The 18,250-nt window shown below is 40.4% G+C and overlaps 1 protein-coding gene across 2 annotated transcripts in view; it reads right to left on the minus strand.

The window, feature by feature from the left end:
- Positions 1–18,250, minus strand: part of IPPK (inositol-pentakisphosphate 2-kinase) — a 29,718-nt gene that overhangs the window by 8,489 nt on the left and 2,979 nt on the right. Inside the window, exons 1-8 of one of the 2 annotated variants that reach the window (XM_040569185.1) lie at positions 15,145–15,262; positions 9,360–9,407; positions 5,419–5,514; positions 4,579–4,645; positions 2,612–2,733; positions 2,084–2,173; positions 1,402–1,460; positions 882–954 (exon numbers count right to left, since the gene is read on the minus strand). In XM_040569185.1, the coding sequence (XP_040425119.1) occupies positions 882–954; positions 1,402–1,460; positions 2,084–2,173; positions 2,612–2,733; positions 4,579–4,645; positions 5,419–5,457 (450 nt within the window). In that variant the 5' untranslated portion in view covers positions 5,458–5,514; positions 9,360–9,407; positions 15,145–15,262. Of the gene's footprint in view, positions 1–881; positions 955–1,401; positions 1,461–2,083; positions 2,174–2,611; positions 2,734–4,578; positions 4,646–5,418; positions 5,515–9,359; positions 9,408–15,144; positions 15,263–18,250 lie in introns of those variants that run through there. The other variant, XM_040569184.1, reaches the window with a different exon arrangement.

Genomic DNA, 18,250 nt, shown 5'->3' on the forward strand with positions numbered 1-18,250 from the left:
TGTAATTGTAATTTCCAAAAATACTTGTAGCAACATGCGAAGTTCTCTACCTTCTTCGTCCTGAGGCATACCAAGTTTTAAAATGGTCATCTTTGAAAGTCTTTTTCTATTAGTTGTTCCTTGGTGATTCATTCCAACTAATTAGTTCTGGGAAACTCTTATTTACCTATAGAATCACAGAATCGTCTAGGTTGAAAGAGACCTCCAAGATCACCTAGTCCAACCTCTGTCCTAACACTAACGAGACCTCCACTAAACCATATCACTAAGGGCTACATCCAAACGTCTTTTAAAGACCTCCAGGGATGGCGACTCAACCACTTCCCTGGGCAGTCCATTCCAATGCCTAACAACCCTTTCAGTAAAGAAGTTCTTCCTAATATCCAACCTAAACCTCCCCTGGCGCAACTTTAGCCCATTCCCCCTCGTCCTGTCACCAGGCACGTGGGAGAATAGACCAACCCCCCACCTCTCTACAGCCTCCTTTAAGGTACCTATAGAGAGCGATGAGGTCTCCCCTGAGCCTCCTCTTCTCCAGGCTAAACAACCCCAGCTCCCTCAGCCGCTCCTCGTAAGACTTGTTCTCCAGACCCCTCACCAGCTTTGTCGCCCTTCTCTGGACTCTCTCGAGCACCTCCATGTCCTTCTTGTAGCGAGGGGGCTACCTGTCCTAACGTGAAATCTAACTACGGATTTTTCCATTTTTCCATTCTCTTCTACTTCATGGTCCGTTAGTGATGGTGCCAATTAAGCAGTATCTTGACTGTTCAGGTGCTGAAGTCAAGTTGTTTAACCAAGGCAAAAAAAAAAAAAAAAAAAAAGGCAAGACAGAGACGGATTTGATTGCTTACCTTAAATATTTTAAAAAACATTTTACTCACCTTAAATATTTTCAAGTTGTTCTGTGCCTCCTGTAATAAGCTCTTCAAAGCAAAGTGCATTCTTTGTTTATTTCTGGGGGGGGGGGGGGGGGGAAAGCAAATAAACATCCAAGAATGTTTTATCACCACCATTAGATATTTACACCTATGCCTGGAGGACTCTGTCGAGTCAGAACTGGGCACCTGAAGTGAACACGCCCATTAAGCATTGTTACTCATGCTAAAGTCACTGCAAAGACTAAGTAACTATTGGAAATTAGAATTTTAAATCTGGGTAAATTAAAACACTTCTGAGGTTTCATGTTATGTAGCAGAAGGTACTGTTGCATTAATTAAGGAACTCTGACTCCTGAAATAGGTGTTAAGAGGCATATAGCACCAGAAATACTCACTGTAAAAGTCAGACAAGCAGGCATTAATCATTTTTAATGCTACTGGGAAACTCAAAGTAATCTGAGAAAGAAATCTACAATGGATTTTTTTTTTGGCAAAAGCACAATCAAGTCACACAACTCCTTACCCTGAGAAGAGATCCAATGGGCAATATTTACTTGGTCGCTTCCATTTTCCATTTGCTACCTGTTGAAAAGCAAAACTACTCTTGTTAATCACTTTCTGTAATAACTGTTCTCAGTTATTTTAAGGCAGGTGTGTGGCACTAATATCCTCTCTTCAGAAGTCCCATGACATTTAAACCCCTTGGACATACAGCTCATGACTACTAAGTGTCTTCATTGTCATATTTACCTCAAATCACTCAAACTGCATTCACAAATGGAAAGCAGGAAGAAAGGTCACATTAAATTCCAATAAGGCACAGTTATATGATTTCAGACACATAATGGACATTGCTCAAATACATTCCACATGTTACATGCTGCTTTAGGGTATGGGATGCCACTATGCATTCACTGAGCTCTATTTGAGAGGAGATTTGACATAGGAATTTACCTAATCAACAGCTTCAATAGTCCCCAAAGACTAATATTGTATTTGTTTGCTTCCAACTTCCCACAGAACTTTTTCCATCTCTCACTAAACAGATCCACACCCAGCAACTCAAATGCATATCCACCTACCATTGTTAGTCATATCAGAGGTTTAAGCAACAATATGCAAGTTTCAACATGAAATAAGATTAGAACTGTGAATAAAACACAGTACTGTCAAAAGAAAGCAGGATGAAGACCAAAAAAAATTACCTTTAGATGCTGATGCATACAGTAACGACACACCTTGTGCTTTATCTCCTGTGAAACATGGCTGGAAAAAGGAATGAAGCCACACTTCGGCTAAAACAAACAAACAAAAATGATTACAAATAGAAATGCATTTCTTTATACAAAGGGCACACAATATGCAAATCTTCCAAGTATTTACACAGAAAAAAATTATAAATCAACACCTAATACTTAAAGGTTTTATATATGTCACTGTACATTATTCCCAATTTTAGAGTACTCATAGAAGAAATAAGGACATGCAAAATTGCTGTGGCCTACAAAAGAAGCCTACTAATATCTGGGAATTTACCAAGTTTCAAAAGATCAGGAATTTGGGGAGGGAGCGGGTATGATATTTTATCCTATGGGTCACAGCAAAAGCAGTGAGCTATGCCATATTCCTCTGCTGCATTTCTTCAAATCTGCTCTGGTCAGTACACACTTAAAAACTGTAAACAAACAAAAAGACAAAAAAAAAAAACAGAAGGATTTTCTCCTATTCAATACCTTAATCTCTATGCAGAGGATTGGCCGATGTTCCACAAAGCGATAGGTCTGCAGCCTGGTAAGATTAGGAAGGCACATTGCATAACCACTAAGTGTGTCCATATCTTTATCACAGCGCGACTCTAGAGAGAAAAAAAACCACCACCGAGAAAATTAAGTGTGTGGATGTTTATTTTACACTGTAGTTATGTTGTTCAGCAGTTGGGGGAAGAAAGAAACGAAACAAAACACACACACAAAAAAAAAACAACACTAAGGCAGGACACAGTTTAGCAGGATTTAGCCAATTATGCACTTGCAGAGATCTGGCCTTTCCATTAGCAACACCCATTTTCTCTTTCCTCCGAAGTGTCATAAAGAGTGCTTCAAGAGCTGCTTTTTATGGCCCATTTCCAGCTCATCCTAAGAAACTTAGCAATGAGAGGCCTGAAACAGCAAAGGAGTGGCCAAGGTATTCAAAGACATGATCTCATGTTTGCTTACTAAAATTGCATGCAGTAGCTACCATCCCTGGGCTTGTGGAAATGGACAGGCATATCAACAGTGACAGGCAAAAGTTGAGGAGAAAGTGTAAAATCTAAACAGAATCCACAGGTGGCTTAGCTCAGTTCCTCAGTTTGCATGTAGTGCTTCTGCAAGGTTTCAAACATTTGTCCCAGGCTTGAAATCCAGATGCAATGTACTAAAAAAAAATACTGATAGGAAGCAATTAACTGAAGAACCACCTCTCAAGGAGAACCAGTCTCCCTAACATTGCAGTGTTTACAACAAAATAATAAATAGGACAAAAGCAACATAAAAGAAACAAAAGTTAGGTTCCTCCTCCTTAAAGGAGGATTCCTGATTCTATGATAGTTTATAGCAAGAATTTCTTCTATTAAGACCACTCAAAAATAGTATTTTTGAATATAGTCCAGATAAACAGTCTTGAGAAAAAAAAAAAAAAACAAGCAAGCAAAAAGGTTTCAGACTAAGGTTACAAGGAATTACATAGATTAAAGCCTTGAAATAAACTCCCTCCACACACCTTCAGGGAAAGGTAACAGGGCAGAGAAAGGTCTGTGAGATTTTAATTCAAACTTAATGAGAACATACAATCCTAGTTTTTCAAATATCTCTGTTGCTAAAAAGACAGAGAATACATGTGTTCAGTTAACAGCATCTGTTCCTAAAAAAAGCCCCTTCTGAAAAATATATCACAATAGAAAACAAAACAAAAAAATCACAGAAAAGGAAGCCTCAGTAGGCACCAGCCTGCAAACACATGCAGTACTTCGCTAGGATGAGCAAGAGGAAACGTCCCTTTTTCAACAAAATGATCTTAAACAAAGTAACTGAATTCTATTATTAACTTCTACCAAAGTATCATTGGTTTTGTAACTTATGTTTTTTACTTTAGCAACTTTTATTAGGCACAGTATTTACTTACCTTGCTGTTTTCTGGCACTGTGAAACTGTTTCTCAGAGGTGACAACAAGTCAATACAGAGTGTCCTGCCCTTTCCATAGGTAAATTAAGTCGCTTTTTCCCAGGGATCAAACGCTTCAAAGAACTGGCTACACTTACCAAAGGATTTAATATCACATCTTTCTTCAATGAACTCTCCTAAAACAGAAGTTTCTGAGCCTTCCAAAGCAGGCTTGAGAAAACAATATTTTAATATGTATCTTCCACCTCCCTCACTGATCTTTCTAAAGGACTTCAAGAGCAAGGTAAAAAGCTTGTTCAGGAATTAACAAACAGAGGCTTAAAGTGGATCCCTTTCTCCAATTTGATGAAATCACTATCAGATGCAATTTCAAAGCCTGGAACACACCCATTTTTCCACAACAAATTTTCAGCTTTTCATTGTTTTGGTACTGAAAGAAGTTCCCTCATGTTCTGAGTTATGATGCTTTTTTAACTTTATTATAAAGCACAATGTTTCTATAGCTTGAGGAATGACCCTCCTTTAATGGGGCACTTACCTGGCCTCTCTGGCTGAATCTTTAAACAGAGCTGTCTTACGAAGTCTAAAGGCAGTTGAATAATTTCCTATTAAAAAAAAAAAAAAAAAAGTAAATATTTCAACACAAAGATTAATACCCAGTTTGGGAGTCTTAAAATGGAATACCAAAGTTCAATGGACATTAACAGCAGTATACTAAACTATACAACCAGCAGCTGCTCCCTCAGGTTAACCACCTATATGAAGACCTGTACCTGAGTTCACATACAACACTGTGAAAACAAAATGGAATTTTAACAAATGTGTGAAAAAATATCATTTTTCAGGATGACTTTAACGTTCATGAAGAAACTTGCATCATTTCCCAAATGAAACAGTCCCACTTCTGGCCGGTGTCTCACTCCCCACCCCTCCAAGGCAGAATTGTGCCCATCAGGTTCCAACGCTAACTTCCCCACTCAGGTACCTGATGGTGAGTTAACTAGATCTCGCCACCCTGAAGTACATGGCAAGGAAAATGACTGCACACAAATCTAGACTGTTTGTGTGAACCAGATTCCTCCCCTTGTTTTCCAAAGATAGTCTCAAAATCTATCTTTCTTACCTCTCACCTTATACAGGGCCAAGAAATGACCACTTTTTTTCAGTAGTGGCTTGAAACCGCTCAAGCTACAGAGTACAATCCAATCACCTCATCAGCACAAAGCAGGATCTTTGTTCTTAACCAAATGCTTCTTGTGTGTGTAGCTTGCTCAAATCTGTAAACCCTATTAATTGCTTTCAGTGGCATTCAGTGTTCCCGAAAAGACTGTATAGTTTACAATGCATAAGCCATTTATTTTAAGAATAAAGCATTTACCCCATGGTGAACATAATTCTCCCCAAAGAACTGCTTCATGACATGTTTTCCAAAGTCTACGATGTTTTGCAGATGGTGTAGTATTTCCTCTGAAGTCTGGAAGAAAGAATCATAGTAATTAAATTATAAAATAATGATAAACAACACTCAAGGATACATACGCGTACTAGTCATAGACTTAGCAAACCAATTAAGTCAGTACATGTTGAAATTAAACGGACACACACAACTTGTGCTACATTTGTTTTCCCACTGCTCTTTAAGAGGCTGGGATGGCCACAAAAACAGTCAGAGAAGATGATTATTCAACTTAAGTTTCAGAGGAAAAAAGGACAGAGAAAATTAAAAAAGTGGAAGTTGGGGAGATTACTCAAGATCTATTATTAGTCCTCAACAGCTCAAAGATCTGTAAGTAAAAGTAGAGACACAGCAAGCCTCTTCACCAACAGGTTGAGTTCAGGAGAGGCTTTGTATCCTACAGAATACTTCACTTGGAGGTTCAGAAGAGAATCGCCCAAAAGACTGAGCCAAGTCCCAAACCTTTGCACAAACATAACTTGTTACCTGTCCCAAATGCTGCCCTAGACAATGAAAACTCTTAGTATAGCACCATCTTCCTTTAATTTTACGCTGTGCGTCTATAAGGAAACACCAAAGTTCTTCCACAAGATAAAAATGCCAAGCTAGACAGAAACAAAGCTGCCTGAGTACCAGCAGCAGGATGGCCACATCGGCATAGTCTCGCTTGGACAGACTTCTGCACCCCAGAGAGGCAGCAGAGGGCCCATACACGAGAAGCTTTACAGTATGATCACATCCCCGGTACTTTAGCATACTCTGGTTCTCTGCACACTATTCTATTGGTACTACAACCTCCAAGCTCCCTTCCTGTATCTTTTTCTGGAAAAACACTCCTTTGCCTACACTACAAAGCACTGAACCATACAGATGTGCTCCTGGGATTACGTTACAGTAGAAGAAGAGGAAGTGCAACACTGATGTCCCAGTTAGAAAATCACAGAGGAAAAAAAAACATCAACAGGAGAAAAAAAATAAGTTTTGTACTCTGCACCACAGAGCAGAGTAAGAGAAAATAAAATGCTAGGAGGACTTCACTCATGCAATGACAAAGACTGGAGGGAGAACCAGGGAAAAACAACATCCAGCACGAATTAAATGTGTAAGGAGGATAAAGTAGACCGTCACTAATCAGGCAATTTTATTAACTTTATTGTATAATGCCATTACAATAGGTAGATTTTTTTTCCACCAGGAAGGGTTACCTAACAAATTTACACCAATTGCATAACTCAGATTATTTTGTTACCATAATTCAGGCCTGCTGAGACTGTTTAATACCAAGTTTAATACTCTTCCCTTAGCGGAATTAATTTTCCAGACTGAAACAGCAATTCACAACACTGCAATACACCGCAACACTTCACAGAATTAGAGGCTGCTACTGTATGTTGCTGCAGTACTCCAGCCCTTTACTTCAGTAGCACACAGTACTACATACTGTTACTTTATTATGGAGTGCGCTACAAAAAAAATAAAATTAAAAAATCCTTTGCAGCAAGTAGGAGAAGTCAAATTTTCTCCGAACACTTGCACAGCATTTCTATCATTCTATAAAGGCCAGGACAGCGCTAATTCTTTAAAATGCCTGGCATACTGTACGCAGAGTTATTTCTCAGAACAGCTCTCCCTGAATCCCTTTAAGAGAGCCAAAATAAGCTTGGAGCCTCCTCAGAACAGGCAATCTTCCACTGCTTGAGTTCTACAACAGAACACACACTGATGGTGCCTGAGTAACTTTCTCAGCTGCAGTCATCTGGTCTAAAGTGCCTTTAAGAGACAATAATTAATAGGCAACAAGATAAGTGAGCAGACCACCCACACGGGTACGAAAAAGCCTATTTTTAAAGCAGCATTGCTCAGCCTGCGTTCTGCAGGAAGGCCAGCACCCATCACGAGTGCTGAGCACACCTACATCCACGAGAGGTGGCTGCCAACAGCCTGAGCTCCTTCACTGCTCCCCACACAAGGCAGAGAGCAGCGCTGGGTACGTCCCTGTTCCTCTGCGCTCAGCCTGCTTTGACACCTGCCCACATCCCTTTAACAGCAAGTGTATTGGGAACGCTGGAAACAAGAAATAAAAACCAACTAACAAACTACTGGAGCACCACCTTTTAACATTAAAAAACACAAAGATGAAAAACTTTGAAGGACCCACCATTCCTGCCAGTTCATTTAGCCAAAAACGCCAAATCTCAGAGGTTCCACATAATAAAAAGGCAAACATCCACTCGTACAAAAGACTCGTGTACACTACAATTAGCAACTTGCCATTGAAGTCATTCCATGAGTCCTGATACTTGGTATTCTACTCAAGAAACGTAATCCCCAGTTATATGATTTATTATCAGTACTTTTCATTCAAACACTTAATTGTAACAATAAAATTATAATTTGTGATAATATCGCCTTGTTTGACTACTAAATTATGTAGTCCCAAATTCATTACCAAGCAGTATAAATGCACAGCAATACTTGGACTTTTTTTTATAAAACCTTTTCCAAACGAGTTAAACAGCAGAGACTGAGATGCACATCTGAATTTCAGTATGCCTCTTACTAGGAAGTACTTTGCTTCAGCTGGTTCTTTCAGAGTTGTTTACACTGGATGAGCTACAATGTCACATGCAGAAATGTATCACCTTAGATCCTAACTGATCTGGCACCAGACAGGAATATAAGTTACACCTAAAAAATATTTCTTCTGTATTGCTGTCACATTGCTCTGTCCAAGTTCGTCCCAAAACTCTGCTTCTGCAGGGCCACACTCGTTGCTACATCAGATACAACCCAGAGGAACACCTACTGCGATGTATGTCTATGCTTGGTGGGATTCTGAGCAATTTTATTCATCTGATTATGCAGGAGAAAAAAACCTCAAGAATCTGTGCGCTGTTCAAGAAGTAAAAGAACAGTATGCCCAGGCCATTTTCCCTTGTGTTTCACTATTCCAATCCAGAAACCTACATGCACACCAAAGAAGTTCACAGAAGTATCATCAACTTCAACTCTGAGATACGTAAATGTGAAGTTACTTCCTAGCTTCCATTGCAATTTCTTCCTGACATGCCAATTTTTAAAAAACAATTAGGATGCAAGAATATCTTCAGACAAAATAAATAAGGAAATGCTGGTACCTCACATGTTTTGTTCTTTATTTAAAGAGCCATAGACTGCTTTGTATTCAAGCCATTCCCTGCATCTCTCAAGTAATGTGCCATAAAGACTACTCACTAGGTTAGAGAAATGGCAGAATTTGAACCTCCTGCCTCTTTTGCTCTTTTATTTTTTCCATGGGAGCACTGTGCTGACACTTCATTTTTACCCATCACCTTTGATTCTTGATCGTTTTTTATCCCTTTTAAAGCAAATCTAAGGTAACCCCCTTCAGTTCCTTTCTCAAGCAGAAAAATCTTGTGCCACAGTCCAAGAAAATGGAGGCTGTGTCCTGCTCTGCTCTTTCTGCAACAGATAGGGCAGTGAAGTCGCTCAGCGACAATGGCCGTTCCTGCAGTATTTCCTGCAGCACCACTGCACTCCCATAGGTCGATAAGCAACATTAACACTGTCCCCATTGCCACAGACATCCTTACAAAAAGCCACACCTTCTACACATTCATTGCCGTCTTAAAATTTGACCCCCACAAAGGTCATGGTATCAGCAGTCACATAATCTTAGTTACGTAAGAAGACCTCAAATTTCCTTCTGTTGCCAAAACTCCTGAAACGCAAGCACATTTCAAAACATCCCCTTTTCTTACTCCTGTCGGTCGCAGTTCTTTTGCAGGTTTCCTCTCTCTCCCCAGACGGGTTTTTTTTAGCTTACCTGGGGGCTTTTATCACCAGTACGTGTTGAATCTTACCTTATTCTGGTTTGGGGGAGACTTCAAAAACCGCAGCACCACACAGCGCTAAAGAAAGATGGGAAAGAATATTGATTTCATTAGTATTTAAGCGCATCAAAGTAAATTTCATCTGAACACCACAAATGTCTCATTCCCCAATCTAGCTCATCTAAGACACTGGGGGAAAAAAAAAAAAAAAGGGCATTTTAAAGGGTTGATTCACTCAACTTGAAATCAAGTACATCAACTTCTGCTCCCAGATTTGCCACGACCTCCTCTATTGACCTTAACAAGGCAGCCACTCTGTTTCCTGTCACCAACTGTAAAAGGGAGAACACTCCCTTAGCTTCTATCACTGAAAGTCTGCTGTGTCAATTTTGACTGCCTCTAAAATACAGCATCAAATAAAAATACAGAAAAACACCCGATCGTCTTTGCCCAAAAGGTCTTTGGAAAAAAAACACTAAAATATCTGGTTATAACATTTTGTAACACTGTGCTGATTTTAAGGAGATACCTTTTAGTTAGCAGCAATAGCAACACAGCTCTACTGATACTATTGATATTAGTACTGAGAATTATTACCACTGAAAATATCAGGGGAATCTTTTTCATGCTATTGCATTACTGATTCATTCAACTGATTCTTTACTTGCAAATCCTGTGTGCAGTTGTTGCCACGAGGTTTTTTGTCTGTTATCTTAAATGCTTTAAGGATTGAACATCAAAGATACAACATGCTTATCTGCATGCAAATGAAGGGCCAAATCCAGAAGAGAACAGATTTCTTAGGAAGCTGGTGCTACTCTTCACACTTTGAGGATTGGATCAACTAGATCCTAATGTTCCCCAAATTTCATTCCCTATATGTACCCCCATAAGCCCTTAGAATGTTTAACAATATTTTCATCGATGCACTATTTACCACCAAAGTGTTAAGTGAATTGAATAGCAGTCCCGTACAGACAAAAAGATGAAAAAAAAAAAAAAAAAAGAAACCAACCAAACAAAAGCCAGGCTACAAAATCAAGGAGAGAAAAAAAAAAATCAATGCATTAAAGTAGGAAAAAGTAACACATGACGCATCAAGAGGCTTCACATCTTTTGAAGAACTAAGACAAGCTAGAAAAAAACAGTGAATTCAAAGGAAAAACTCTGCAATTTTTTCTTTTATTAAAAAACAATCCTGCAGTCCTTTCTTTGTAAGTACTTTCAGCATTCAGTTAGCAACAACAGCCATCAGAATATCAAATATGACTGCCCTTATTCTTCAAATAAAGAATTTAAGCAAAATTCTTGCATGAAAACACAGCGGTTTGGTAACTGGTAACAAACATTCCCACCAGAGCCCATTACCACGCTGGAGCTACAGCCAAACGTGGCCAGTTGTTAGAGGCAGCTCAGTGTGAGTGGGAGCAGCAAGGATACAGAAAGCTGCGTCTCACAGAGCACATCGGGATTTTAACAATTGCTCCACGCTCTAGAAGGGCACTGCATCAAGGCCCAGCAACGTGAGACTTCAGCCTTATACTTAAACATCTGCTTAAAGGCAAGTACTTCTTTGGCACCCTACCGTGAAACAATTGTTTGTTTGTCTTTTACATCATAACTAAAAGTTGACGCTTGCCAATAAAGAGAGAAGCTGTAAGAGGGGCTGCAAAAATGTGCTGAAAGAAGTCACTGGAGAAGACAAATGCGTGTGTGCATGCACACACAACTTTTGTCTTAACGTATCTTGGGAAAAAACGAGTTGCTGATCTTGGTCCCCAGAAAGTCTAATGATCATCTGCAGTAATTTTTCTTCTCTAAAGCAGTTACTATAGCTATTATTTCAATTCTACTTACAGAAATCCAAACACTGCTTGCAGTTAAGCCAAAATAACAAAATATGACTGGCATCAATCTAGGCACTTTGGATTAGGCAGTTGCATCATGAAGCCAGGATTAAAAGAAAATTACATTTATTCCTTCACAGACCGGTATTTGATATTGGACTAAAATTTTTTGGAAATATCTTTTAAACTTCTTTCTCTTAAGACCAAGCTACTCTGCAGGCCTCCTGAATGGGGGAGTTTTCACAAGTTAAACACAACTGGGATAACTCTATAATCCTGATACTTCATGCTTCAGGAAAAAATAAACATAAAAAATAAAAAATAAATAAAAAATAAAAATAAACAGAACTAGTTTGCATCACTGAGGCGCTTTTGACTTTCACTCTCTTGTTACATTATTAACAAAATCTGTTTAAGAGATGGTGCCTGTGCAAGAAACAGGAAAATTTGCAAAAAACATCATCAACAACAACGACATGTATTTATGTACTTTACTTCTACTCTACCACCTCAGCTCACACGGCTTTTGAGTAAGCTTCTGTACAAGAACATGGAGAATTGGCCCGTCCAAACATAAAGCCTGGGAAACGCCACCTCAGCTTCTGCTTTTCCAAGTCACCAGGCTCACATCATTTGTTATTACATTACTGTTATTCTAACCAGAACAAGTGAAATGTTTTTCTGTAGAGGCAAAACATTTCTCTGATATCTGGTTCTGCAACTGCCCAGTACAACAGTAAAAGATTCTTATCTAGTTGGTCACCAACTGGTGTTCACATATGCGAGGTCTTCTGGTAGGAACCAAACCTCTTGAGGAAACAACTAAATCCCAAGAGGACTCCCCCTCCTGCCCCCCTCCCTCCCTCCACAGCATCTCCTAAGTTGCGGTGCCTGGAACCTCACCGGTGTTTCCGTGAGCGCTGCATGCAATTTTACAACACAAAGTTATTAACCTCTCTGCTATCAACATACTTATGTGATGAAGGCATGTGCTGTACAAGCAGAACAATAAAACCCAGAAGAGCTTTAAAGTTGTCTGTATAAAAGTCATGAGCTTCCAGTTGTGAGCTACAGGGGGAAAACACTCTCAAAGACTGGTAACAAATCTTTCCTACAATTAACGCCAAATAACTCGCTGCAATCAATTAGACACACCACCACCACCACCTACTACTGCTTAAGGAGATGAAGGGATGAAGCTGCTCCTCCGACTTTTACAAGACAATACCCGAAAATGTTGCAGAATTTCTTTATACAATAAAAACTGACTGTTTAATTTAGAGTCTTTAGTGTCAGGCACAAACTGAAGCACAGGAGGTTCCAGCTGAATACGGGAGGGCACTTCTCTACTGGGAGGGTGACAGAGCACCAGGACAGGGTGCCCAGACAGGCTGTGGAGTCTCCTTCTCTGGAGATCTTCAAAACCCGCCTGGATGCCATCCTGCGCAACGTGCTTGGGGTGACCCTGCTCGGCAGGGGGGTTGGACTAGATGATCTTCGGAGGTCCCTTCCAACCTCGGTCATTCTGTGATTCTTTTCCTCAACCCAAAAAGTTATCAAGAATTTACCCAAAATAGCTCTACAAATGTCAAACTTGCTACTACCACTGTGGCTATTTAGTGCAACTTAGTCGTAGTAGATTTACGCCAGTGGACAGCCATTGCACCTACAAAAAGTGCATTCTATCTAAATTTCAGTCAAAGGGAGAGGTGGGGGTTAAGTGAAGTTAAACAGGACTGCTATACAAGCCCTACTTGAAGTTACTGTTCTGCAAATACTAATAAATGACATTTTCACTGACACCAAAGATGAACTACGGACCTATTTTGCTGATATTTCTGCGGTAGAACATTTGACCTGCATGCAGTATATATGCTAGCTAAATTATCCTGACATTTTCTATTCCAAATTCATGTTCCGCAAGCCCTTTGATTCTAACTTTAGTTTGAGGGATTTAAACAGAAAACAATGATTTTCTATGCAGAGAATCCACCACGGGAGGGAAGCAGATGGACAAAGAGGTGTCACTGTCACATCTCAGAGAAGACAGCTGCACAGAGGAGTGCTCCTTCCTCTGAGAACTAATAAAACCCAGTAAAAACATGTCCTCCACACTGCCTAGGAACTCCAGTCAAAGCTTATCTTTATGGTACTCGACAGATGACATTTTAAAGGTCTCCTCATCCAGGGTACCGCTGTGGGACACGAGGGATGAACACAAACTAAACACTGAAAAATTCCATAGCTTTTGAAGGCAGTACATATGGTAATACTGTATAAAAGTGCAGGTTTCCAACTCAGTTTTGTTCTGCATAAGAACGTGGATAAGATCACACAAAACAAAGTGAGGAAAGCTACATTTCCTGCCAGTATGGAGGAAGTTTAGCAATCGCTCACACAAAGCGCAAGGAAGCATTCAAAAATTGGAACAATGTTCTTCTATTTGGCATAGGAGCCCCCTAAGAACAATCTTCCGATCTCTTCACATGAATAAAGATTTTCTGCCACAGCACTTGGCTTGACACCATTCAGTATTTTAAGCCACTATTTGGGAGCAAACGCCACCCCAGCACGCGCTACGTGCAGCAAAGCTCACGAGTTGCATCAGACTTCAGGCGTTCCATTACTCCGTTCTGTCCGGCTACAACCTGGACCACGTGATAGTCCCACAGCAACCCAGGTTTCACTGCACAGCGAAGCTTTCTATAACCTTGCAATGTGCAGGTGGTACCAATTCCAAAAGAATTGTATGAACTTGCACTAGCCATGAATGAGGAAGCGTTTGCCCTCCAGCTAAGCCACCTGATCGCAGTACCTGTAACGACGCCCAGCGATACACCTCCCAGCGAGCAGAACGGATCACCTCTTGGTGGCCACCCTCAGGCACGCACCGCTGCAGCTGGGTAACACAGTACACGGCCTGACACCCTAACTGTTAGGAAAAAAAAGTAGTCCTTAACATTTAACAGGGCATCAAATACCTCATTCCTCTGTCAAACAGGTGAGTTCTACAAACAGGAACATGAAAACGTGTGCTGAGCTTCCTTCCTGCACACTGCTCCAAACCTGCAGTTAGCAGCAACACCTCCAGCACCAGCGGGTACAGCCAGGCGCCTGGCAGCTTCGGTGATGGAGGAGCAAGGCGCTTCGGGAGAACATTAACAGGGAGGGGGAAGCAATTAAAAGTCAAAAAAGTAAAAAGGGATGTTGCTGCTACAGTCGGTGTCACTGCCACACCAGCCTGCAGTATCAGAGCAGAGATTCTCCCTGTTCCCGTCTCATGCCACAAACACGTGACATTTTCACATCTGCGTCTACAGAACCATCTGAGGCACTAATGTTGTAAGACGAGTTTTAAAGGGTATTTCTGCTTTTCTGTTCTTTCTGCCCTCCTCCTTCACTTCCCCTGTCTGGTGTCACCTTCCCTTTCACCTTCGGAAATACACCACTAAACTGCACCACACTCAGAGCATCCTTTCAGTGCAGAAACCTGGTAAAGACAAAGTAAATTTAATAGACTGGTACAATATGAAATCAAAATTCTATAACAGACATTGACTCAAGCAGCTGGTTTGGGTCAAAAAAAAAAGAAAAAAAAAAGCTCTGCAGCTAATCCACTGCTCATTTGCAAATTTAAAGTCTTTCCAACTTCTAATTCTTTTATAATAAAAAAGCTCTGTAGACTGTACTCAAGCAGAGTTGGTCCAGTCAGTGATGGTATCGACAGTCACAGTTACACCTACTTAGCCAAAGAATCAAAAGTAAATACAAAACTGTCTTCCTTTTTTGCAGTGATTATGGATGCATATCTAAATACTAGTTAAACAAGGTTAACACAAGGAACGTACAGTTTCACAGGTTCGAGTGCCACTCAACTCAAACTAGTAATTGCCTCCTATTCCTAAAAACTTAATTGTTGTTTACAGCACGGCACACATCTCTTCTTTTCTTCTCCACTGATGACACACCTTGATCACATACTTGGCTTTTCAGCTGGATTCTGTAGCTGCTTGCTTCGGGAAACTTGGGCAGAAGCTCCTTTGCTCGCTCACAATAAATAAATACATAAACGGTTTTCCAAGTAATTACAACTAGGAAAGAAGGAACAAAGGAATGCATTACATTTAGTCATGAATCTGTTTTCTTGTCCTTTTTCTAAATAGGCAAATTGAACGCACTTGGGGGGGGTGTTGCTAGACAGTTTACGTTTAGGTACGCATACCCCCGAAAGAACACAATGCTAGAGAAACAAGGTCAAAGAAATGCCCTATAACGGCGGGGAGGGGCGGGACGGGACGCGACACACGACAGAAGAGGGTTTAGTGGTCCTTAACTCCCATTAAAGTTTATGCTGGAATCTTGGTCCAACTTAATCACATGAAAGTTTTTCTTTCCTCAGAAAATTCTACAGAAACAGATGCAAAACTCCTCCCTATGTTATATCGTGTAGCTTTGGTGAATTTTTTTGACCCCTCCAGAGCATGAAATCAATCAGAAATAAGAATGACCGTTGGTTTGGAATTTCAGAAGAATCTCCTCAAGGATGCAAAAGTTTTTAAGTTCAGGTCTTAACAAAACTGTGTCCTTCCTAATAGTCAAAATAAAATTCAATAAACGGAAGTTGCATCTTGCTTCTGATAACTTCTTAGCGTGAAAAAGCAAAGCCAGAGTAACGTGGCCATTCTTTAATCAGTGAGAGAGACAGAGAAGGCCACCACTGATAAGCAAGGCCAGCGAAAGGCAGGGGAGTATTTCTAATATTTATACCTGCAAAGAACAGCAAAAAGAACCAGTGCAGAAGAACCAGCAGTCTGCTCTTTAGTTCCTTGAAGTTGAGACGCTCATAGATATTAATTCACTATTCCACAGACATTAAGACAAAACCACAACAAAACAGGACACAACAAAATCCCCTCCTAGTCAGGGATCTGGAATTTCTCAGGAATGTCTTGGAAGTCTGGGGGGCAATGCTTTACTTACACTACTTTCAAGACAACAAAACAAATTCAGCCAACTCCACATAGAAAAGCAATGGGATGAAAGGGAAGAACAAAACAGGACACTCGGGCTCTTGAACTTACACAAAATGAAGAAGTGCCTCAAGATGATTCTCTCAACAAGACAGCAACTAATGATCAGCATCACTCCCTTTTTGCCAAGTAAGACCAAGCTGGAAAGCTGCATCTAGCTCATAATGCTGCCCATAAACTTTTCCCTCTCTTAGCAAAAACTCCTGTGTCTAAACATAAAATCTCGTTAACGGCCCTCTCTCCAAGTAAGCTCATTACAACAAAATTTTCCATTAAGATCCAGGTTTTAACTACTCTAACCCAAACAAACAAAACAACAGCGAGGCAGACTATTTCATACTTCCAAAGCAGTACTAGGAACAATTACCTAGCCTGATGTGATGCAAAGCACCCCTGCAGACAGAGAATAAATTTTATTTCATAGGAAACAAAACCAAATCAGTCCCCCATATGCAGAAAGGGCCGTTCCGCACGTTCTTTGCAGCCACCGTAAGGCAGCTGCAGTCGCAGTGAAATCAGAACTGAACATCCAGATGCGAGATAGCCCTCTACTCCCGACAGTCCCCACAAACCCAGAACGGGGACTGGGAAGGACATCTGTGAAGGAAGCACAGATGACACTGTGATGTCCTTCATCCTTACCCATATAACCTGAAGATTTAAAGAATATCTCAGAGAAGAACCAGGAATTATTAACCTACTACAAGCACCAACTGTAGAAACCTTACGCAAGTTGGATCATCTGCCTTGACTCCCTCCCTCAGCCTCCTTAGCTCTGCTTCATTTACCTTCTCCATCTGTCATCTCCTTTTTCTATTTAGTAAGCTCCCATATGCTCTGGGGATGGTTTACATATTTACTAGCAAACTAAGTCCCTTACCAAACCCCAAAGATATCTGTTAGAGCTGCTAGCACTCCAAGACGAGACGCAGATTATTACTAACAATAAAGGCACCTGCAGACACACACCACAACCTTTTGCAAACACACATCAAGGTTCCTTCGGACTATCTTATTGAATACAAAACTTTCTGGGAAAAAAACTCCCCCTTTATCGTTTTATTTTATCACATCCAAGTAGTCATCCTGAAATGCAAGCTTAATGTTCAGACATATTTTAAAAGGAAGCATCAGATTGCCATCATATCCCAACATTAAAAAAAAGAGGCAACTGCAGTGAAGCACAGAAGGAACATGAAGATAACACGGAAGATACATGAAGCAAAAACTTGAAATATGTTTCAAGCAATGTTTCAACATTCAAAGGAAATACAAGTCCTTATTTCTAGAGTCACTTATGCTACTTTATAAGAACAACAATTTCCTGAAGCCTTTATGAAAAGAAGCATTAGTGTCTCTGTAAGAGCAAACAACTGATTAAAAGGCAGAACTACAAATGAGGACTTCCAGCTCACTTCTGAAAAACCAGCTATCTCCACCTCAGAAAAAGGCAACAGCTTACTAGAAGATAACTGTCCTACTGCAGTTCCTCGGAACCCTCCCTGCTGCTCGAGAGCAGAGTGGAGGAGGTAAAGAACAGTCGAGCTCTCTCTTTAAATCAGAAGCCAAATTCGATGCAGAAGGAGCAGCATTCCAATAAAATGCAGGGAATACAAAGCATCTTTTATAAACCGCCTAGCGATCTGTGATTGTGTTCAGCTGTTTGTTTTTTTTTTTTTTATTTAAGACTGTATCTGTACCACAGCACTTCAGGCATCTCTGAGAACACAGCTAGAACAAGTAACCAGAGGATTCACCAGATTGTGAATTGTGGCAAGTAAGTTATTTGCAAAGGATACTAGGATTGAATCAAATACTCAACATTGCAACATACGGACAAGGACTACTCATTTACTGATTCAATGAACTTGCAGTTTTTGCGTACTTGGGAGAGATCAGTCTGAATGTATCCAGCACCGGCCTCAGGAACCAAAGGGAAGTGCCAGTTGTATTTCTCACTGGCACCAGTGGTACAGAAGAGCTATCCTTGTTCATTTTCTGGTAGCAGCATTTCAGCAGGTTGCAAGATAGACAAAGGCTTTTT

Source organism: Cygnus olor, chromosome 10 (genome assembly GCF_009769625.2).
Source record: "Cygnus olor isolate bCygOlo1 chromosome 10, bCygOlo1.pri.v2, whole genome shotgun sequence".
NCBI classification, from domain to species: domain Eukaryota; kingdom Metazoa; phylum Chordata; class Aves; order Anseriformes; family Anatidae; genus Cygnus; species Cygnus olor.